Below are 23880 nucleotides of genomic sequence, written 5' to 3'. Positions count from 1 at the left end.
AGATAAAAGCTGTCCATGGTCTGACCTCCCCAGAGGAGCATGGGTGAAGCTCAAAAGACTTTGTACTGGAGTTGGGCGTTTCAATGCCTGCATGTGGAGATGGAGACTCTGCCAGAGCCCAGCCTGTGAAAGCAGAGCAGAACAACAGACAGCCAACCATGTCATCTCTTGGTGCCAGCTCTACCACCCACCAAATGGAGTTCAGGACCTGGCAGACATTGACGCAGAGACAACCTAGCTGCTCAACACCCGGCTTGAGATCTAACTATTCCTTTGGTTTATGTTTCATTCGCAAGAAGAAGAAGACTGAATGTAAACATACAGGTACAGCAGGCAGTGAAGAAAGCTAATGGCATGTTGGTCTTCATAACGAGAGGATTTGAGTAAAGGAGTAAATAGGTCTTTCTGCAGTTGTACAGGGCCCTGGTGAGACCACATCTGGAGTATTGTGTGCAGTTTGGGTCTCCTAATTTGAGGAAGGACTTCCTTGGTCTTGAGGCAGTGCAGCGTAGGTTCACGAGGTTAATCCCTGGGATGACGGGACTGTCATATGAGGAAAGATTGAAAAGACTGGGCTTGTATTCACTGGAATTTAGAAGGATGAGAAGGGGATCTTATAGAAACGTATAGAATTATATAAGGACTGGACAAGCTAGATGCAGGACTAATGTTCCCAATGTTGAGGGAGTCCAGAACCAGGGGCCACAGTCTAAGAATATAGGGGAAAACATTTAAAACAGATGAGAAAAAACGTTTTCACCCAGAGAGTTGTGAATTTGTGGAATTCTCTGCCACAGAAGGCAGTAGAGGCCAATTCACTGGATGAATTTAAAAGAGAGTTAGATAGAGCTCTCGGGGCAAGCTGAATCAAGGAAAAGGGGGGAAGGCAGGCTGATCATCTGTCTGTTGTGGATGATCAGCCATGATCACAATGAATGGCGGTACTGGCTCAAAGGGCCAAATGGTGGCCTCTTGCACCTATTTTCTACGTTTCTATGATCTTCTTGCTTAGCCAGCTTGAGTACTCAGAATTTATTTTGCCATTTCCAATAGACATTGGGAAAAGTGGAGTCTGTGGCAGTGATTACTGAGATTTGTGGATATCTTCTTTTCCCCAAGATTAACTGCACATTGTTACCTTCAGCTGACTGCAAAATCCAGGCCCTAGTTTAAAAGTGTCACACTGCAATTTATTTACCACTGGGCATATTGGTCGTTATTTTTCTGTGACTTCATGACATCAACCATGATATCTTGCAATAAATGTCTAGTGTTAGGATGTTCAGGTACTTTCTTTTCATTTTGAAATGATGAATTATCTTTAATGGTTTTCTAATGTATTACTGGAATTTTTAATGCTTTAATTCTATTTTCTAGAATTGTTGCCACAGATTTGAACACAAATCCAGTGTTTATGATAGGAGAGAAAGGGAAATTCAAAATATAGACCTATTAGTCTGATATTAGTAATGGGGAAGAAAAACTGGCATATTATTCAAGAAGTGGTATCTGGAAAAAAAAAAAAAAGTTTGGTTGTGCAGTCAACATGGATGAAGCGCAGCAAAAAATAGAACATTTTGCAAAATTAATTGTGAAAATAGCTGGTTTCCACGATGGACTAGGTTGTGTCTACAGCTGTCTGCAATTCTTTGTCATCTTCGGCTTGCCATACCAAGCTGCAATGCATCGTGATATAATGTTTTCTATGGTGCATCTGTATTTCCTATCTCCATATTGCTATCCATCTCACCATTGTTTGTGATCCAACCCACTATGGTGGTGTCATCAGCAAACTTGCAAGTGGAATCGGAGCAGAATTTGGGAACACATTTGTGAATGTACGGTGCAAAGTAAATGTTACTTTAAAAAAAAAAGTAAAGTAAAGCAAATTCATCTCACATGCACTTTATGTGCAAGTGACGAATAAAATGGATTGATTAGGTTTACAATTATGTAAATGGAGGTGTAAGTATTTCAAAATTTCTGACTGGTATGGTTGTATTACTGAATTTTCTAATGTAATCCATTTGTACTGATTGTTTCAGCCATTTTCCTACAGCAGTGTTGTACCTGCTTGTCATACTTTTGACCCTGATAAATGTCAGCCTTAATCAAATGTTCACAGTGCTCTTACTTTTGGATTAATTTATGAATAATTTCACTCTTTTTCTTGTTTAAGATTGTAAACAGATAGTATGGAGAGGCTCAGCTTTTGCAACTCTTCACAGAGGGAGACCACCAGAAATGCCTATTCGTTATGGGAATCCACCTAGCGTTGGTAAGTGTGGGATCAGTATTGTGCTGCTTTGAAACTATATGTGACCAGAGATTTCTTAAAATATTCATCCTGGTGCAAAATTATTATTTCAGTGGAAAATGTCCGTGGCAGACAGATGACAGGAAGTGGACGCTTTGGTTCAGTTTTTCCAACCAGCACATATCAGCATATAAAGATGCATCGCAGGATACTTGGACATCTGTCTTCTGTGTATTGTGTTGCTTTTGATCGCACAGGTCACAGGATCTTTACAGTAAGTGCAGCTTTGTGTGATCCAATTTATGTTGTGCATCGCTTTAAATTTTGTTCTCTTAATAATTGGAAATATTGAGTACATTTCAAATGGAATGACATTTTAGTGAGCAGTGTTTACAGCTTTGATGCCAGATGTTATCAGACCAAAGGAAAATAATATTTTGGACTGCATTGAATATTTTGTACCACTACCTGCAGCACCCGGAGAAAGCGCACAAGGTCACAGGGAGAACATACAAACTCCGCATGACAGGTCTCTGGTGCTGTGAGGCAGCAGTTTTACCGCTGCACCATTATGCCGCACCGACTGAAGACAGTCCTGAAAAAGGTCCTTGGCCTCCTCAAATTACTTGTGCATTCTCTTTTCTTAAGTGCTTCATGTTTCACTCTTGTCTGTATTCAGAGCTGTGCCAGGTGCATCGTGTCTAATAAAAATTAATAGTTCTGAGAGTTTCTTTTGTTCGCTATGATTGTCGAGAGACTTTGTCGGGGACAGATAGTTAATAAGGAAAAACTCTCATAAGGTTATTTTAACTGTTTAAAATACGAGCTTCATAAATGGCACCAGTCTCTGGTGCCATCATAGCCAAAAACAAGTTTATCAAAATTAATTTTGAATCTGTCCCAAATAATTGATTTTGGTATTGCAAATTCCAGATTGTTGGATATAGTTGGTCAGAATTACTGAATTTGTTTAGGTTAAATTGAAGAGTGGAAAATTAATTGAGGTAAATAGTAGATGGAAGGCTACAATCTTCAGGAAATTATATGGCAACACCTTAATTGATGATTACCTTCCAGGGCTCTGACGATTGTCTCGTGAAGATTTGGGCCACACACACTGGCCGATTACTCTCCACCTTGCGTGGCCACTCCACTGAAATTTCTGATATGGCTGTGAATTACGAGAACTCTATGTTAGCTGCTGGCAGTTGTGACAAACTTATTCGTGTTTGGTGCTTGAGAACCTGCGCCCCAGTGGCTGTGCTACAAGGTCACACAGGATCCATTACCTCCTTGCAGGTAACCTGATAAAAGTATAAAACTTATAAAGTCTTGAAAACTCTTGTTTAAATTTTTGATGAGCATGTTTTCAAATTGCTTTTGCTCTCTTCTTCATTCTGCCATAATTCTTTTAATGTCCTGAAGTTTTTCATTAAGCCTATAGCAAAATTACACAAAATGCTCCTGCAATACCCCAAATTTTAAAAAGCTGATTTCAATAAGTGAACACTGAAAAAACTTGCCTTGTGTTTACACAAAACAGAACCATGTTTATGCATGTTTAAAACTCTGGTTTATTCTGCCTCCATTTTTTTTTTTTCAATTAAGTCAGTTCAGAAAAATAATTGACAGCAAAGGAGTCTAAAATTGCATTCTGTAATTGAAAATAGGTATGTCACACACTTTCCCCTTCATAATGTAAACTGGTCGTAGTAAAGATGTGATTTTCAAATGCCTTGATGTATAAAATATGTAAGGGCTGAAGATTCTTGTCAGAAAAACTAGTGACAAATCTGAAAGTTACTTTACGATCTGCTAATGGATTATTGTATCTTTCAATGTTTGATTATTTCTATTAAGATATGGCCCTTTTGCAATATAAAATCGATGGTGTGATTCTTACATGGTTTTGAGAATTCAGAATTTAGCATTAGAAATCCAATTGGGAAGGTTGTTGTTTCATTGAAGGTAGACACAAATGCTGGAGTAACTTATCGGGACAGGCAGAATCTCTGGAGAGAGGGTTTTTCATTGTATGGATATGGGCATTGGGTGCGGTTAGGTGGAATTCATTGAGTATTTCCATTATTTTTTTGAAAGTTCATTCATGGCCACCATCTAACTTAGTGTAAATGGGTGAATGAATACTACATAAGCAGATAAATAGGTAATCAAAATTATTTTTAAGACCAGAAGAAGTTGGCATTTAAAATTAAGTATTTATTTGTTGTAGCTATATTAAACCAAATGAATATGGTTGATGTTTTGTTTGAGCCTAATGTATAGGTATGATTAGAATGATTTGTAAAAATTGGTATGTAATTACATATTTGTTTTATCTTTACCTTAATGGTTAATTTCAGAAATTATTTTCTCAAATGTTCATCAGAATCTGATGTAAATATATATATTGATGCTCCTCTTGTCAATTTTCCAGTTTGGTCCAATGAGTAAAGGTTCAGTTCGATACATGGCTTCTACCGGGTCTGATGGGAGCGTTTGTTTTTGGCAGTGGGATCCAGATACGCTGAAGTTCAAGTAAGTTTTAATAAATATTAGTTGAATACCCAAGTAGGCTATTTTGTAACTGAGACGATCATAATTTTTGTTTGATAATTAGGTATATATACAAAAAGTAAATTTGTAATGTGTTGGCATCAGAATTCTGATCTGATTAAAAGATTGGATATACATTTGAAATGATTATATTGCATTATTAACTTAAAAACAATGCATTTTTCATAGTGGGAAATGTGCTTTCAATACTTTTATGTCTTGTCAGAATTTGAAAGACAGTTGTGATTTTTAACTACATTTTGTGGATACCCCCCCCATCTTTGTTTGCCATTCATATTTATTGCCGTGTGTAATATTTTTTTTAAAGAGTGCAGTGACGGCAGAAGTATTTCAAAGCTACAGTAAAATCTGTCAATCACAATAACGATTGTGAATAGATAAAGGAAACTAAGATGATGAACAGTTTGTATAATTCCATTTTGAAAATGATAGCATACTTGCCAGCTGGCAGCTTTGGAGTTGCAGCTGGTACTTGGAGTAAATGTTATTTTCTTCCCAAATAATAAGTTAAATATTATTGTGCCATATGTTTGGAAGCCTAACAATAGGGACGATAAAAGGATGTATGTGGGAATATGTACTGTCAATGGATATGATTATTTGAGAATCGATTTAGTGCAAAATTATTTTCTGAATTGGTTACAAGTTGCAGAACCAAAGTATTGCATATTTGCTGGTAAAGTGACATAGTGACATTTTAGTGAAGAAGGGTCCCGACCTGAAACGTCATCCATGCTCTTTCTCCAGAGATGCTGCTTGACCTGCTGAGTTATTCCAGCACTTTGTCTTTCTTTGGTATAAACCAGCATCTCACTCTATACTCATGACTGTGCAAACTCAATCATCAAGTTCGCTGACGACACCACTGTTGTGGGACGAATCACTGATGGTGATGAGTCAAAGTATAGAAGTGAGATCGACTGATTGACCAAATGGTGCCAGCACGACAACCTGGCTCTCAACACCAGCAAAACCAAGGAACTGATTGTGGACTTTGGAAGGGGTAGGATAGGGATCCACAATCCCGTTTATATCAACGGAACGATGGTGGAAAGGATCAGAAACTTAAATTTCTTGGGCGTGCATATTTCCGAAGATCTTTCCTGGTCTCAGCAGGAGAAACCACTGAGAAGATTACAGAGAAGATTACGGGGAGTCTGTATGTCAAGGAGGGCTCTCTCAAACTTCTACAGGTGCACAGCAGAGAGCATAATGACTGGCTGCATTGTGGCTTAGTTCGCCAACTTGAACGTCCATCATCAGCTCTGACCTCCCCACCTTCGAAGGGATCTATCGCAGTCGCTGCCTCAAAAAGGCTGCCAACATCATCAAAGACCCACACCATCCTGGCCACACTCATCTCTCCGTTGCCATCTCTGTTAAAATGTATTCTGTGTGTTCTTTGGCTTTTTATTGGTATGACCAAATCAAATTCCTCGTACCAAAACATTTTGAAATAAAGGATCTATCGGGCGAGTTTCGCCGAACACCTCCGCTCGGTCCGCAAAAGCTGACCTCCCGGCTGCCAACATCATCAAAGACCCGCCCATCTGTCCTGGGTCCCTCCACACAGCGAGCAGCACCGGAAATCAGCACCTCATATTCCGTTTGGGGATCTCTGTTGAAAATGTTCTCCCATTCTGTGTCCTTGCTGTCTCCTCCCCTTCCTCAGCTTTTTCCTCCCACCCTATGACTTCCGGCTACTCCTCCTTTTTCCTTGCTTGTCCCCACCCACCCCCACCCCTGATCAGTCTGAAGAAGGGTTTCGGCCCGAAACGTTGCCTATTTCCTTCGCTCCATAGATGCTGCTGCACCCGCTGAGTTTCTCCAGCTTTTCTGTATAACCTTCGATTCTCCAGCATCTGCATTTCCCTCTTAAACATGATTATGATTGTGATGTAGCTGAAGATGTATGGGGCTGTTATTTTGCTGTAGTGCTTGAGACGGATGATGTCATCAATTGCCACATTACCTGGTTTTCCAATACGTGTTCTATTCAAAACTTGTCTTATTTGAGCACCACTAGCACTATAAATATCCAAGATTGTGATAATAGTGCAAGTTTTGGTGTTCTTACTTGGACTTCGCTAGCGCACTCAAAAAATAAGATTAAATGGCTGAAATGTAAATTCCTAAGAAGGCACTAGAGTTAAAGCAGTAGATAAGACTAATAATTTAGGTCTTGATTATGTTATAATGCATGTAATTTACCTATTATCTGAAAAATAAAGAAAGAATGGTCAATGAGTAGTTTAAATGAAAATCTTTTTTAATCTTGCGTATATTTACGATTATCCCCTTTTAATAAGGAATCAGCCATTGAAGTTTACTGAGCGGTCCAGACCAGGTTCTCCAATGATTTGCTCCTCATTTAGTGTTGGTAAGTGATTGAAACAGTCTTCATATTTAATTTTTGTTACGTTTGAAAATAGAGATGCTACTGACACCAGATATTGCCTGGGATGTAGATCTGTGGTTATCAGGAGAATTTGGATAGGCTGTGTTCACTGGAACATAGGATATTGACTCTATGAAGGTTTATGCAGTTGATAGGATAGATGGCATGGAAATCTAGATTTGAGGGCACAGTTTAAGGTGAGAGGGGAGAACTTTAAAGGAGGTCTGAAGTAAGTTTTCTTTTACACATAGTGTGGTGGGTTATCTGGAATGAGCTACCAGAGGAGATGGTAGAGGTAGATACAATTAAATTGTTAAGGCATTGGATACTTGGACTGGAAGTACAAAGAGGGATATGAGCCTAATGCAGTTAGTTTTAGATATAGAGATACATAGAAACATAGAAATTAGGTGCAGGAGTAGGCCATTCAGCCCTTTGAGGCCATTCAATATGATCATGGCTGATCATCCAACTCAGTATCCCATACCTGCCTTCTCTCCATACCCCCTGATCCCTTTAGCCACAAGGGCCACATCTAACTCCCTCTTAAATATAGCTAATGAACTGGCATCAACTACCTTCTGTGGCAGAGAATTCCAGAGATTCACCACTCTCTGTGTGAAAAATGTTTTTCTCATCTCGGTCCTAAAAGATTTCCCCCTTATCCTTAAACTGTGACCCCTTGTTCGGGACTTCCCCAACATCGGGAACAATCTTCCTGCATCTAGCCTGTCCAACCCCTTAAGAATTTTGTAAGTTTCTATAAGATCCCCCCTCAATCTTCTAAATTCTAACGATGAAACCGGCCCTTTTGCCCATCGAGGTCGCACCGACTATCGATCACCTGACACACTAGTCTTCGTTATTCCACTTTTGCATCCTACACATTAGGGGCAATTTACAGTAGCCAATTAACCTACAAACCCGAATGTCTTTGGAATGGGGGAGGAAATTAGAGCATTCGTAGGAAACCCAAGCGGTCACAGGGAGAACATACAAACTCTGCACAAATGGTATTAACGTATGTAGGTGTTACAGTTGGCACAAAGTCAAAATGACCTTGTTGTCTCATTCTATGATTCTATTTGAACTGTGGGAATAGAAGTTAGTTACATTCATACAGAGGACATTTTTTTTTTAACTATTCAGTTCTATGATGGTAAAATGGGTCTGCAGATTTGGAGTTACTGATTAGGAGTCCTGTGAAGGTTGTTTTAGGTAATGCAGATTTCTTAGAGAGCCAATTAATAGCCCAGAAAACCTCTGGAGAAAGGAATGTCTGAGGGGGATGGATACATTTTAGGAAATATGCAATAAAAATAATTAAGTTAAATGTGTGTTTTACTTTTTGCGTGATGCGTTTTTAGTAGTATTAATAATTTTACATTTTAATTAAATTTCAGTTAATGTTTTGGTAGTGTGATTTTTCAAGTCAAGTTCAATTTATTGTCATGCAGAAGGACAATGAAAATATTGCTTGTGGTCGCATCACATGCACATAGACTCTATAATACACAAAAAGTCCAGGATCTTTTATTATAAAGTTAATAATTTCTTGGTTCAAAATATATATATATAGTGAACTGAGATGACTTGGGCAATCAATCCTGGATCTATACATCTACACAGAAGTTGCAGATAATTTTGCTAGCATGTTTATTAACCAACACTCTTCTTTGGGTTAAACGGCAGAATTTTGTCTTTTCAATGTGGGTCCTGTTTGATGGCTGATGCAGCATAATTGAGACAGATTCATGACTTGCTGGTGCCACGCAATAACTATATCTGTTTTCTTGACATGTGCATCCAGTGTGTCTTCATATTTCTTCCAACCATCACAGAATCACTGTGGGTGAGCTGGGAATAAAGGCTTACAGTTTTATTTTTTGATTTAGTTTTAGAGATACAGTGCGGAAACAGGCCCTTCGGCCCACCGAGTCCGCACCGGCCAGCGATCCCTGCACATTAACTCTATCCTACGCACACTAGGGACAATTTACACATACACCAAGCCAATCAAACAACATACTTGTACGTCTTTGGGGTGTGGGAGGAAACCGAAGATCTCGGAGAAACACACACGGTCACGCGGAGAACGTACAAACTCCATACAGACAGCACCCGTAGTCGGGATCGAACCTGGTTCTCCGGCACTGCAAGTGCTGTAAGGCAGCAACTCTACCGGTGCGCCACAGTGGTTGCAGTATTTGAAATGATGAGAAACTGGCTTCCCACACAATGTTGTGTCTAATGGAGTTATTGCATGAAATTCATTGCCTTATTGTTGATGACATTGCTTTCAAGGAGTATGCTGACATTAGTGTGTGGATCTTTACATTTGATGTAAAGGGTCAAACTCTTGTCGTATAGCTGTTAGGTTACCCAGTTTTATATCCACAGGGATGTGATGACTTGAATATTACATTGTAGCCCTGGATATTGATGTCCTTTACTTATGATTGATGAAAATGATTAGGAGCAGCAGTTTTTTGGAAAATAGTACTTCGACACTGGATCCTTTGCCGAATATCTTTTGCAAGTCATTGTCAGTCTGTGCGAATTGTCATTGGACTACTAAAGATTGATAACATTTGTAAAGTAAAATATGCTGGAAATGCTTGGGTCTGGCGACCTGTGTGGAGAGAGATGTAGTTTACATTTCGGGGTGATTCTTCAGTGCTGCAGCCTCTCGCTTTGGGTGTTTTTTTTCTAGTTGTATACTATCTTTTGTCCATTAGAACTGCTCTCTTTTTGTGGTTTCGTCTGTGGAAGTAGGGATTGCAATGGATGAGGCAATCCAACTAGAAACGGGTAAGACAATGTCGCTGAAGAGCATCCGTTCTAGCTCTTTTCCAATGCAGGGTAAGCAGAGGGGATCCTGAAAAATACAGCTCTACGCTGTGGCGGCACCTCTGAAGCTGAACCTATGATTCTATGTGTTTGACAACCATTTAACTGCTGCGCCATGTAAGCACATTTGTGGCTAAGATTGCAGGTTTTATCAGGCGGCTTTTTGTCATCACTAGTCCATTAAAATAGGGCTTGGAATGTGAGAATTTAATTTGTGGAAGAATCCTGAATGTGATTTAATTTAATGTGGGGCAGTTGGTTTGCATGGATTGACCTCATGATCTTGATGTGAGAGTTATAGAGTTCAGTGGCAGTGATGGACCCAGAAGTGGTCACGAAACCCCAAAACTGCAAATACCATTTATTCCTTGCTGACTCCAGGAGACGTGTGGGGTTTTCAGAGTTGAATAAGAATTTGATTTACTTAGTGATTTTTTGTCTTCAAGATGATAAGATGTATTGGTACACACAGAGACACCAACCCTGCACTTTGGGATATTCAATCCTTTACTGGTAGTGGAATAGCTTAGTGGGATGGGCTATATCTTTTTAACCAGTTCATTCAGCATTTTCACCCTTTTGAAAATAAGTGGGAAACTTCCCTGGATTATCAGAGTCAAGCTGGTGGGGTTGAATCAGTTATAACAGTTTAAAATTCTCATCATATTGTGGGCTATGAAGGCAGTAATGTGGTTAATGGTAACGGAATACTGCATCCCAGGGCTTTGACCACAAATTTGAGAAACTGAATTACTGAAAGTTTAAGATTTATTGTACCTGGATTTTCGGTGCTTCTAAATAGTTTCTATAGTTCTGATTTACAATTGTGGTTTATAATCAGAAATATGTTTTTGTTTGTAGTTTGTTGTTCTAATAACATTTTTTTTTTGTCAAAAGGTGGCATGTTTCTAGCAGCAGGCAGCAGTGATCATGTGATCCGTATATATTATCTGGGATCTGGAACCCCTGAGAAGATTTCAGAATTAGAATCTCACATGGTAAACAAGTTCTTGGAACTTTGAAACATTTAATTGAACTTCTGATTATTGTTTATGATTCATTTTAAAATAAATGTATTTATTTACTAGTATTCAAAAATGGTGAGATTGCTTCCAGAGCAAATATTAGTTATGAATAAGCCATCAAATATTTTGTGTTAGATTTATTAAATATTTACATTTATTTTCACAATTTCAGGATAAAGTAGACAGTATTCAGTTCTCCAACAATGGTGATAGGTAAATATTTTATATACTGTTATTGTAAATTGTTATCAATAATGTAGTAACTTTACAGTTTTATTATTTAACTTTTTATAATGCTGCCTGGTGATAGCCAGACATTTGATGTATTGCTTATTAAGTTCTAGATTACCGTTACAAAATTGTTTTAAAATAATACACCATATCTGCTACCTAACTATGTCCAGCTAGTTCCTGATTGTTTTAATAAGATAATTTTACCGTTGTAAATTCAAGTAGTTTTATGAAGGCAAATTTTATTTTCCAAATCTGGTTATTTATCCAACGTAATCTTGAAACAATTCAGGCTAAAGGAAGTAATCCCTGTAAAGGCCTTAAGATTTATTTTGTTTCACTTTTTAATAGAATGGATATATACAATTTAAGAAAATCCTTTGTGCATAAAACTGTATATTGTAAACAATTTAATAACTTTTAAAGTAATTGTACTCTTGATTTAAGGTGCAGTTCAAACAGGCATTAACTCCACAGTTATATAACTATTATTCAAAATTAATTAACATGATTTTTACCTAAAGTATATATTTCATCATTAAACAAATCATTTATTAACTTGGACATTAATTCCACCATTCTTCATATCTCAGTTCAAATGTTAATTTGTCATGTTCACTGGATATGAAACAGAACAATAAAATTCTTACTTGCTGCAGCTACAGGCAAGAAATATTCTACAGGAAAATTTTAAAAAGTAACTATTTCTCTTCAGTTTTCTACAAAACATGTTCTTCCTTTGTTTGGATTTTGTTTACTCTCTGTAATCAGTAGTCCAAATTAGTTTAACTTTGGATGGATTTTATTAAACTTTTTAAAAGCAGAAATCTAATCTCTAGAGCATCAACAGCTACAGGATGAATTTGTTGGTATTGTTTATTTTTTATTAATTAGATTGGTCAGTGGTAGCAGAGATGGAACAGCACGGATCTGGCGTTACCAGTACCAGGAGTGGAAAAGTATCTTGCTGGATATGAGTGCCAAATTGCCAGGGTAAGATTTAGGATTCTCAGATATCTTAGTCTTGTGTTGTCGTATGTGAGCATCTCTACAATTGGCTGTAAAGGACTTGACTGCAGGTGTATTAAGATTCAGAGTGGTTAGCACTTTGTTTTCCACAGCTATGCTGTGAATTTTCTTTTATCCCCGCACAGGGGCATTTCACTGATACTGTTGATGAAGGTTTGAAGGGGTTTAATATTTGACATTCGATGCTGCACAAATATAAATATGCATAGACTGAAAGAAACACATTCAAATTATTTTTCTGACAAATGAGCAATCTAAATCCCGGGTCTCTGGCGCTGCAAGCGCTGTTGAATTGCTACTGGACCGTTCCCTCCCGAGTGTCCCATCCCTGTACGGAGGAGGCCGGAGATGTCCGGCGTGACCCTGGACTCACGGGACACCGGCCCCAGGCTTACAGCCAGCGCGGAGAAGAAGCACTAACTCCAGCTCAACTGCCTGTCCCGCCGGGTTAACTGACAGCCCTGGACTGACGGGATACCGGCCCAGAACAGTGGCGGCCCCAGGCATACAGCCAGCGTGGTCCGTTAGTCCAGGGCTGTCGGTTAACCCAGCAGGACAGGCAGAGTTGAGCTGGAGTTAGCGCTTCTTCTCCGTGCTTGCAGATCTATTGTGTGCACCTTAAGGAAGTTTAGGAAATGGATAATGGTGATCAGAAACTGAAAAGAATGGAGTTGGAGAAAATTCTTATTTCCCTGAATGTCATAGTTTTACATTGTAATTTTTTTCTTGCTTTTTCAGTCATTTGTTTCTTGCCAGTACAAAACACTTTATCTGTGTAATTATTGTCTTTTTAACAGTGACACTAGTCCAGGAGATGATAAGATCACAAAACTTAAAGTAACAATGGTAGCATGGGACCGTCACGACAATACTGTAATCACTGCTGTGAACAACCATACTTTAAAGGTGTGGAATTCCTATACTGGGCAATTACTGCATATCCTAATGGTAAGTGCTAGCCAGATTATATTTAAAGATTAACACGTTGCAAAGTTGACCAGTGTAAATAATTTAATGCTATTGTGCATGAATTGCTGTATTTTGATTGTTGTGAAAGACTAGCAATTAAATTGTTTTTTATAGATTGCTCTATCTCAAGTTTTGCATTTGAGTTTAAATTCTGGTACATTGAGTAAAAATACAAATACAAAGTCTGCTGATTGGCAGATTGTCAATAAGTATAATACATATATCTAGGTTGTATTACCCATGAAAACTTGAATATCTTAATAAATGATGTGGGAATATTTATCCAAACTTCCATTGATAAAGCCCAATTGAATGCTGTCATAGTTTGTATGAAATGTGTTTCATCGTATACTATAAATGAAATGGTAAGGATTTTTTTATACATACTGTCTCTCTTTGCTTGTTTCTTTTGCTCACTTAATTCCTAAATTCAATTCCCTTCCTGGATTCTAGGACCTCAACATACTGTTTAGCAGTGTGAGACGCATAACAAATTCTGATGCAAGCAAGATTGTATGATTGTTTTTTAATTACTTAGAAATCTACGTGTTGATTCAGTTGCGCTAATATCACTTTGGAGCATGATTTTCGCAATGCTTATCCTCCTTTATGTTAATACCTGTACCACAATTAAGTAAGTAAGTTTATTGGCCAAGTATTCACATACAAGGAATTTGCCTTGGTGCTCTGCCCATTATTCATGGAGCTGCCAAATTGAACACAGTTCAGATGAAATGTAATATTTTGTCCTGTATCAGCAACAGCTGATAGATTGTACTTTTTTGATTTAGAATTTTGAGGGTTCCAGCCTTTTTTGTGACGGTCGAGGACTGCGCTGACTGTAAGACTTGCTTTCAATTCTGAGGAAATGCCACACCATTTCTTTGTGTGCCAGGGTTGATTTTAAATTTGTTAAATACAATTTGGTGCTTTACATGTAACTTCAGGATATTTTGATGCGACTTTCCTGTGCGATTCTGTAACGGGTAAAGACGAGGTGGAGTGCAGGAGGGAGATTGATAATCTGATTGAATAATGCTGGAACAACAATCTTGTTTTCAACATTTGCAAGGCCAAAAAGCTAATTGTTGACCAGGAGAGGAAAGCCAAGGATCCTTCAACCTCTCTTCGTCAATTGGGTGGTGGTGGAGAGAACCAACAACTTCAGGCTCTGTGGTGTGCAAACTGAAGATCTCTCTTGGGTCCAGAAAAAATGTTTACTGCAACAACTTCCTTAGAAGATTGGGGAGATTTGATGTGTTGTTAAATAATCTATTGAGCTTCTTCAAGTGTACAGAGGAGAACATGCTAGCTGGTTTTATGACCTGGTTCAGTAACTTGAATGCTTAGGAACGTAGGAGGATGCAGAAAGTAGTAGACATCATCCGGTCTAACATGGGTATTGATCTCCCTGCCTTTCAAAGGGATCAACTAAAAGCCCTGCCACAAAAAGATAGCTAATATCAAGAAGATCCACACCACCCTGAAAGCACTCTAAACTCACTGCTACCACTGGGAAGAAGGCACACGAGTTTGAGAACTGTGACCTCCACATTCAAGAACAGCCTCCCATCAACCACCAGGATCCTAAAGCATTCTGATCAGCCTTACTTCAACAACGATCTAGTATGGACTTTGGTTTGGTTGCAATACATTTTGGCCTGGCTACTGAGCATTATTGGTAATTTATTGTATTAATGTACCTGTAAAGCTGCAGCAAGTCAGAATTTGCTGACTCTATTTTTAACATGCGGCATCTCAACGGTATTTGACATGATGAAAATCTGGAGCCTAAGTTGAATACGGGCTGAAATCCTGTTGCTTCCAGTCTTGGAAGGACGTTCTTAAATTGAGAGAGAGCAGCGTAGGTTCATGAGGTTAATTCCCGTGATGGCGGGACTGTCATATGATGAAAGAATGGAGCGACTGGGCTTGTATTCACTGGAATTTAGAAGGGCGAGAGGGGATCTTATAGCAACATATACATTTTTTAAGGGATTGGACAAGCTAAATGCAGGAAACATGCTCCCGATGTTGGGGGAGTCCAGAACCAGGGGCCATACTTTAAGAATAAGGGGTAGGCCATTTAGAACTGAGATGACGTCAAACTTTTTCACCCAGAGACATTTGACCAGAGGACCTCTACAGCTTGCCCCCGCAGCAATCCTCCCCTCACACTCACTGATATGTTTGTTTATCCATGTCCCTATCTTTCATGCAACTTAACTAACATTATTTTGCCTTACCCAGCTCTTAAACTTTACTCTCTTTTCTATACTCCTTTCCAGTATTTTCTGTTCTATTTTAGAGTTTGAGCACCTGCGGTATTTGTTATTTCTCGTTCATTATTCTTTAGGGTCATGAAGACGAAGTGTTCGTTTTGGAACCACATCCGTTTGACTCGAGAATAATTTTGTCTGCAGGCCATGATGGAAATGTCTTTATTTGGGATATTACAAAAGGAACAAAATCTCACCATTACTTTAACATGGTAAGTGCTCTAAACTGATAAGTTGATATGAACAACATTTGCTATTGGTTAAATAGCAAAAACGTAATATGCATGAAGCCAAAGCAGAACAAATGGGAAGAACAAATGAAAACACAGAAACATAGAAAATAGGTGCAGGAGTAGGCCATTCGGCCCTTCGAGCCTGCACCGCCATTCAATATGATCATGGCTGATCATCCAACTCGGTATCCTGTACCTGCCTTCTCTCCATACCCCCTGATCCCTTTAGCCACAAGGGCCACATCTAACTCCCTCTTAAATATAGCCAATGAACTGGCCTCAACTACCTTCTGTGGAAGAGAATTCCAGAGATTCACCACTCTCTGTGTGAAAAATGTTTTCCTCATCTCGGTCCTAAAAGATTTCCCCCTTATCCTTAAACTGTGACCCCTTGTTCTGGACTTCCCCAACATTGGGAACAATCTTCCTGCATCTAGCCTGTCCAACCCCTTAAGAATTTTGTAAGTTTCTATAAGATCCCCCCTCAATCTTCTAAATTCTAGCGAGTACAAACCGTCTATCCAGTCTTTCTTCATATGAAAGTCCTAACATCCCAGGAATCAGTGTGGTGAACCTTCTCTGTACTCCCTCTATGGCAAGAATGTCCTTCCTCAGATTAGGAGACCAAAACTGTACGCAATACTCCAGGTGTGGTTTCACCAAGACCCTGTACAACTGCAGTAGAACCTCCCTGCTCCTATACTCAAATCCTTTTGCTATGAATGCTAACATACCATTTGCCTTCTTCACTGCCTGCTGCACCTACATGCCTACTTTTAATGATTGGTGTACCATAACACCCAGGTCTCGTTGCATCTCCCCCTTTCCTAATCGGCCACCATTCAGATAATAGTCTACTTTCCTGTTTTTGCCACCAAAGTGGATAACCTCACATTTATCCACATTATACTGCATCTGCCATGCATTTGCCCACTCACCCAGCCTATCCAAGTCACCTTGCAGCCTCCTAGCATCCTCCACACAGCTAACACTGCCCCCCAGCTTCGTGTCATCCGCAAATTTGGAGATGTTGCATTCAATTCCCTCGTCCAAATCATTAATATATATCGTAAATAGCTGGGGTCCCAGCACTGAGCCTTGCGGTACCCCACTAGTCACTGCCTGCCATTGTGAAAAGGATCCGTTTACTCCTACTCTTTGCTTCCTATCTGCCAGCCAGTTCTCTATCCACATCAATACTGAACCCCCAATACTGTGTGCTTTAAGTTTGTATACTAATCTCTTATGTGGGACCTTGTCGAAAGCCTTCTGAAAGTCCAGATATAACACATCCACTGGTTCTCCCTTATCCACTCTACTAGTTACATCCTCGAAAAATTCTATAAGATTCGACAGACATGATTTACCTTTCATAAATCCATGCTGACATCCAATGATTTCACCACTTTCCAAATGTGCTGCTATCCCATTTTTAATAACTGATTCTAGCAGTTTCCCCACTACCGACGTTAGACTAACTGGTCTGTAATTCCCCGTTTTCTCTCTCCCTCCTTTTTTAAAAAGTGGGGTTACATTAGCTACCCTCCAATCCTCAGGAACTACTCCAGAATCTAAACAGTTTTGAAAAATTATCACTAATGCATCCACTATTTCTGGGGCTACTTCCTTAAGTACTCTGGGATGCAGCCTATCTGGCCCTGGGGATTTATCGGCCTTTAATCCATTCAATTTACCTAACACCACTTCCCGGCTAACCTGAATTTCACTCAGTTCCTCCATCTCATTTGGCCCCCGGTCCCCTGCTATTTCCGGCAGATTATTTATGTCTTCCTTAGTGAAGACGGAACCAAAGTAGTTATTCAATTGGTCTGCCATGTCCTTGTCCCCCATGATCAATTCACCTGTTTCTGACTGCAAGGGACCTACATTTGTTTTAACTAATCATTTTCTCTTCACATATCTATAAAAGCTTTTGCAGTCCGTTTTTATGTTCTCTGCCAGTTTTCTTTCATAATCTATTTTCCCTTTCCTAATTAAGACCTTTGTCCTCCTCTGCTGGACTCTGAATTTCTCCCAGTCCTCTGGTAGGCTGCTTTTTCTGGCTAATTTGTACGCTTCATCTTTTGTTTTGATACTATCCCTGATTTCCCTTATTATCCACGGATGCACTATCTTCCCTGATTTTTTTTTTTTTTTTTTTGCCAAACTGGGATGAACAATTGTTGTAGTTCATCCATCCAGTCTTTAAATGCCTTCCATTGCATATCCATCATCAACCCATTAAGAATTAATTGCCAATGGCCAATTCACGTCTCATATCCTCAAAGTTACCTTTCTTTAAGTTCAGGACCCTTGTTTCTGAATTAACAATGTCACTCTCCATCCTAATGAAGAACTCAACCATATTATGGTCACTCTTGCCCAAGGGGCCACGCACAACAAGACTGCGAACTAACCCTTCCTCATTACTCAATACCCAATCTAGAATAGCCTGCTCTCTCGTTGGTTCCTCTACATGCTTGGTCTAGAAAACTATCCCGCATACATTCCAAGAAATCCTCTTCCTCCGCACCCTTGCCAATTTGATTCACCCAATCTATATGTAGATTGAAGTCACCCATTATAACTGTTTTACCTTTGTTGCACGCATTTCTAATTTCCTGTTTGATGCCATCCCCAACTCCGCTACTACTGTTAGGTGGCCTGTACACAACTCCCACTAGCGTTTTCTGCCCCTTAGTGTTTCGCAGCTCTACCCATATCGATTCCACATCCTCCAAGCTAATGTCCTTCCTTTCTTTTGCGTTAATCTGCTCTCTAACCAGCAACGCTACCCCACCTCCTTTCTTTTCTGTCTATCCCTCCTGAATATTGAATATCCCTGGATGTTCAGCTCTCAGCCTTGGTCACCCTGGACCCATGTCTCCGTGATCCCAACTATATCATAGTCATTAATAGCTATCTGCACATTCAACTCATCCACCTTATTACGAATGCTCCTTGCATTGAGACACAAAGCTTCAGGCCTTGTTTTTACAACACTCTTACCCCTTATACAATTATGTTGAAAAGTGGCCCTTTTTGATTTTTGCCCTGGATTTGTCTGCCTGCCACTTTTACTTTTCACCTTGCTACCTATTGCTTCTACTCTCATTTTACACCCCCTCTGTCTCTCCGTTCACACATTTAAGAAACCCTTTCCCTTTAACTCCATCCTCAACTATCCCATTTGACACCCTACCCCCCTTATTCGGTTTAAAACCACCCGTGTAGCAGTGGCAAACCTGCTTGCCAGAATGCTGGTCCCCCACCTGTTAAGATGCAATCCGTCCCTTTTGTACAGTTCCCCCTTACTCCAAAACGGATCCCAGTGATCTAGGAATCTAAATCCCTGCCCCGTGCACCAGTTCCTCAGCCACACATTCAGGTCCCGTATCTCCCTGTTCCTGCTCTCGCCAGCACGAGGAACTGGAAGCAAACCGGAGATAACAACCCTGGAGGTCCTGCTTTTCAGCATTTTTCCAACCTGCAAGGGTTAGAAAGTAGAGGGGAAAGCAATAAAACTAATAAATATACAAGTATCAGTCATTGGAAAATTTACATTTGTGCCATTGGATGTCGTAAGAGAAATATTTATTTGAACTTTTTCTTGTTCATTGGATATTTATGTTCTTCAGGAAACTTAAGGGGTCTTTTCTTGGGGCCTAGATGTTGATTCGCAGCAAAGTCAAAGATCCCAGGTCAAATTAAGCCATGCAGCCACCAGTGAATTTAGAATGAATTTACATGTGTGATATATTTGACAATGATTAGACTCACTTGGAGTATTTTATGCAGTTTTGATCATCACACTATAGCAAGGATACGATTGTGCTGCAGAAATTTCAGGAGATTTACTGGGATGTAGATTAAAAAAAATTGCTGGGGGAAAACAGTGGATTAAGCAGCACCCGAGGAGGCAAAATGATTGTCAGCGTTTCAGCTTGAGTCCTTGCATCACAATTTGTTTTGCATCAGATCATAGTATCTGTCGTCTCTTGTATCTCCAGTTTTCTGTCACATCTTAGTGAATGGGGGTGCAAGCTGATTGGGAGACTGACTGGCATACACCTATTTCTTCTATCTGATGATCTCCATGATCTTAATCAATTTGTCTGTAAATTCTGGACTAAAACTAGACTTTCGAACATGCAGATCTTGTGTATACAGTACCCACTTAACACTTGATTTCATTCTTTCTCACAACTGACCCTCATGTTTTACTAGTAAAAATAATTAATTTACTTTGTTTTGCCATATGTGCAGATTTTATTATTTTTAGCTTCTAATCATGGTTGTTCATTTATTTATCACTGTGAATTAGTCAGATCGTTTTTGCTTGGAATCCTTATCTTAATATTTCTAGAGTGAACCAAATAACTTGTTTTCACTACAACAAGCATTGAATCTGGACAAGTAGGAAATATCTCTTTCATCAGTTTTCTTTAATGCAGTAATCGTGAAAAATGTTAACTAAGTTTTGCTGATTTGTATTTGATTGTTCTTTGTTCAAGATTTTACATTGTACACTATGTTTAAGGCATCTTCTGTGCAACTTGTTGTGGGTGCTTTGCTTTGGATGCAATATATTTGGCATATTGGAATAGCTAAAATGTATGATCCAATTACAGATTGAAGGCCAAGGTCATGGTGCTGTATTTGACTGCAAGTTTTCTCCAGATGGCCAGCATTTTGCTTGCACTGACTCACATGGACATTTGCTTATATTTGGGTTTGGATGCAGTAAATTGTATGAAAGGGTAAGCATTTGTATTTATTTTGTGATCTTCCAAAAATGTGTTAATTTTACTCCTGCCGTTGCATTTACCAGTGGAATCAAAAGATGTAATAGTCATGGAAGCAGGCCATTTGGTCCAATTTGACCATGCCAACCAATGACCACCTTTCACCCAGCACTGCTCCATAACTTTCTACATTGTAGCAATTCATGTGCTCCCTTGGACAATTCTTAAATGTTCTCATTGACTTTGCTTCAACCACAGTCACAGGCATGCTTTCCATGTACTTACCACTCTCTGCTGCAGGAGGTCAAAATTTCATAAAGAATGAAAATAGGCCTGATGGCCCAATTTGTCCATGCCGACCAAGATGTCCCATTTATGCCAGTCCCACCTGCCTGCACATTTGGTTTGTTGGATTTGCACTAGTGGGATGACAACTTAGGTAGCTATTGGCAAAGGTTATCAGAGGAAATTGAATGAAGAGTAGTCAAATTAAAATTGATTCTTTCGATCTTGTGATAAAATTGCATTACTTGATATGGTAGGTTTATTTTTACCAAGGCATCTTTTACGCTTCTTGATGTGGATAGAATTGGATATAAGTAAAGAAAAAATAATTTGTTTTGCAGATTCCGGAACAGATGTTTTTCCATACTGATTATCGGCCTTTAATTCGAGATGGGAACAATTTTGTCTTGGATGAACAGACTCAACAAGCTCCCCATCTCATGCCACCACCATTTCTTGTGGATGTGGATGGGAATCCTCATCGAACAGAATATCAGCGATTAGTGCCAGGTCGTGAGAACTGTCAAGATGAACAGCTCATACCACAGTTAGGATACGTGGCAACAAGTAAGTGGGTTAGTTTGGTATCAAAGTAAAATAATTCAGTACCTCTTGTAAATCAAATAATAAAAAACACGACATTGCTTTCGTTGCATTTTCTATACATTTAACCGTAGTTTTGAACATGGCGCTTCCCGTTTTTTAGTTTAGTTTACTTTCGAGTTACAATGGGAAAACAGGCCCTTCACTGAGTCCGTGCCGACCTGCGACTAGTACACTAGTACTTTCTTGCACACACTAGGGACAATTTTACAGTTATACGAAATCAAAAAGCCTATAAAACCTCGCTGTCTTTGGAATGTGGGAGGAAAATGGAGATCCCGGAGAAACCCACGCAGGTCACGGGGAGAACGTACAAACTCCGTTCTGACAGCACCTGTTATCAGGATCGAACCCGGATCTCTGGCACTGTAACGCAGCAACACTACCGCTGCGCTGACGTGCCGCCCTAATTTGTTGAATGTTGATGTTCTGATAGGTGATGGTGGTGTTGTTGAGCAAGTGATTGGGCAGCAGACAAATGAACAAGATGAACAGAACATGGAGCTCAGTGTTCTGGATGGCATGATTCAAAATTTGCAACAGGAGCAAGACCAGCGGTTGGGAACTGAACAAAATGGATTGAATAGTCCACACCACAGAGTTAGCATACCTGCAAGAGGTACGGATTTTATTTCTAAAGTAAATTATCTCCAAAAGGTGTTGTAAGTACAAAAGAACATCAGAAGTTAAATTGCCTTGTGATAGAGAATTTTAATTTTAAACATCAAAATTACTATGTTTCTCTGCAACACAGTAAAAAGGAATGTAATGATTTTTGAACACAATTTTATAAACTCCTTGGGTGCAAAAGAGAATAATAAGCCTTAATTTGTCTTCATATAATATTCCAAAATGAAGAACAAGTCGCACCTTTCTTAAATGTAAAATCCTGCTGAATCTTATCTGCATGACATATCCTTGCCTATTTGGGGGAAAAATAATGCCATCAAAACCTTGGAGATGTCGAGCTTTTGCCATTTTATCTTTTTCCTTTGCTCACGGCTATTTATTGAAAAAAAAAATCTCTTCAGCCCCTTGCCAATTGCCAGGAATACTTGTCTCCAAAGGTTATGCCAAGTTTATCAATTCTTCGACTCATTGATTATCGTTTTCAGATTTTAACAAAAATGAACCCACCAACATGGATGTACTTTGCCATAACATTGTCATTAAACACCATTCCTTTACCAAATTTATTCTATTGCAGACTTTTCTGCAGGCTCAAATTTGAAACATTAAAGTCACGTGCTATTTAAAGTACCTCAAGTCTCATTAATATTTATTGCTTTTTCTTGGATGCTTGGGCAAAGTATTCAGATGCAGTAGGGTAGGGGAGGAATAATGCTGACCAGTACACAAATCATTATTGCATTGCACATTGGTAAGACTTCAAAGTGGAGATTAAGTTGAGATTTGTTTCTATATGAATAGTGCAAAATAAGGTAGGTTATTTTCATGTATTAACTTTGGTTAGCAAAAAGTATTCTGCGTTCTGAGGTTCATTTCAAAACAATAGCAGTAAATGATTTATTTCAAGCAATACGAGTTATTTTGGTGGAGTTGTGCCTGTCAAATTATAGAAAGTACTTTGTATTCAGTGAATTTTTAGTTAACTTGCAAAATGTGCTGCTATTTGCAGACTAGGCCTGATTATCAAATCATTTAGCTTTTATTTCCTTTTTTTTTTCAAGCTGTAAGGAATCCGAGCACTGATATTTTATCATCACCAAATGTGGGATTACGTCGCAGTGGGCAGATTGAAGGTGTTCGTCAGATGCATCACAATGCTCCCCGTAGTCAAATAGCTACAGAAAGAGACATCATGGCCTGGAAACGAAGAGTGGTGGTACCAGAAATACCATCTTGTGTGTACAGGTATGGAAGTATCCAAAATTGTCCACAAAGTGATTTATTGGTTTGCCTTGTATAATGGAGAATTTTATTTTCCTCAAAATAATGTATTTGGCACTGGCTTTCACTGAACTGTAAATTCCAAGAATACATCTGTATGTAATGTAAATCAAGGAAAAGCTCTTGATATTGTGTAGCAATGTTACAAAATTTTGAGATTTAAAAAATCAAGTCTGCAATTTATCCCATCAGATAAAGCATAACAATACGTTTAATTTGACACCTAATTCACTTTCATATCTCAAGTAATAAAAAGGTTATGGCCATTTTCATACTCGGAAATTAGCATCTTGTTCCCTATTGATTTTCTATGGACATAACAAAAAAGCTGTGATCATGGACAGTCAAAAGCCCATAACCTTCTTAAAAATTAAGAGAACTGAATGAAATTTTTAGTTATCATAGATCGAACCATTCTGAAACAAATATAAAATAATCTTACTTGGATGACCTGAAATTAAACCATATAATTAGTTAGTTACCCAATA

At 39.0% G+C, this 23880-nt stretch overlaps 1 protein-coding gene across 1 annotated transcript in view; it reads left to right on the top strand.

The window, feature by feature from the left end:
- LOC129703006 (bromodomain and WD repeat-containing protein 1-like) overlaps positions 1 to 23880 on the top strand; it is a 63601-nt gene that overhangs the window by 10661 nt on the left and 29060 nt on the right. Inside the window, exons 6-19 of the mRNA XM_055645165.1 lie at positions 2180 to 2278; positions 2371 to 2531; positions 3335 to 3556; positions 4695 to 4795; positions 7144 to 7214; positions 10980 to 11080; positions 11280 to 11320; positions 12233 to 12331; positions 13165 to 13315; positions 15693 to 15827; positions 20480 to 20608; positions 21220 to 21445; positions 21918 to 22100; positions 23173 to 23356. Coding sequence (XP_055501140.1) covers positions 2180 to 2278; positions 2371 to 2531; positions 3335 to 3556; positions 4695 to 4795; positions 7144 to 7214; positions 10980 to 11080; positions 11280 to 11320; positions 12233 to 12331; positions 13165 to 13315; positions 15693 to 15827; positions 20480 to 20608; positions 21220 to 21445; positions 21918 to 22100; positions 23173 to 23356 — 1903 coding nt within the window. The remainder of the gene's footprint in view (positions 1 to 2179; positions 2279 to 2370; positions 2532 to 3334; positions 3557 to 4694; positions 4796 to 7143; positions 7215 to 10979; positions 11081 to 11279; positions 11321 to 12232; positions 12332 to 13164; positions 13316 to 15692; positions 15828 to 20479; positions 20609 to 21219; positions 21446 to 21917; positions 22101 to 23172; positions 23357 to 23880) is intronic.

This window comes from Leucoraja erinacea, chromosome 13, assembly GCF_028641065.1.
Source record: "Leucoraja erinacea ecotype New England chromosome 13, Leri_hhj_1, whole genome shotgun sequence".
NCBI classification, from domain to species: Eukaryota; Metazoa; Chordata; class Chondrichthyes; order Rajiformes; family Rajidae; genus Leucoraja; species Leucoraja erinaceus.
Note: the sequence above shows the minus strand (reverse complement) of the source record. Positions and strands in the feature narration are given on the sequence as shown.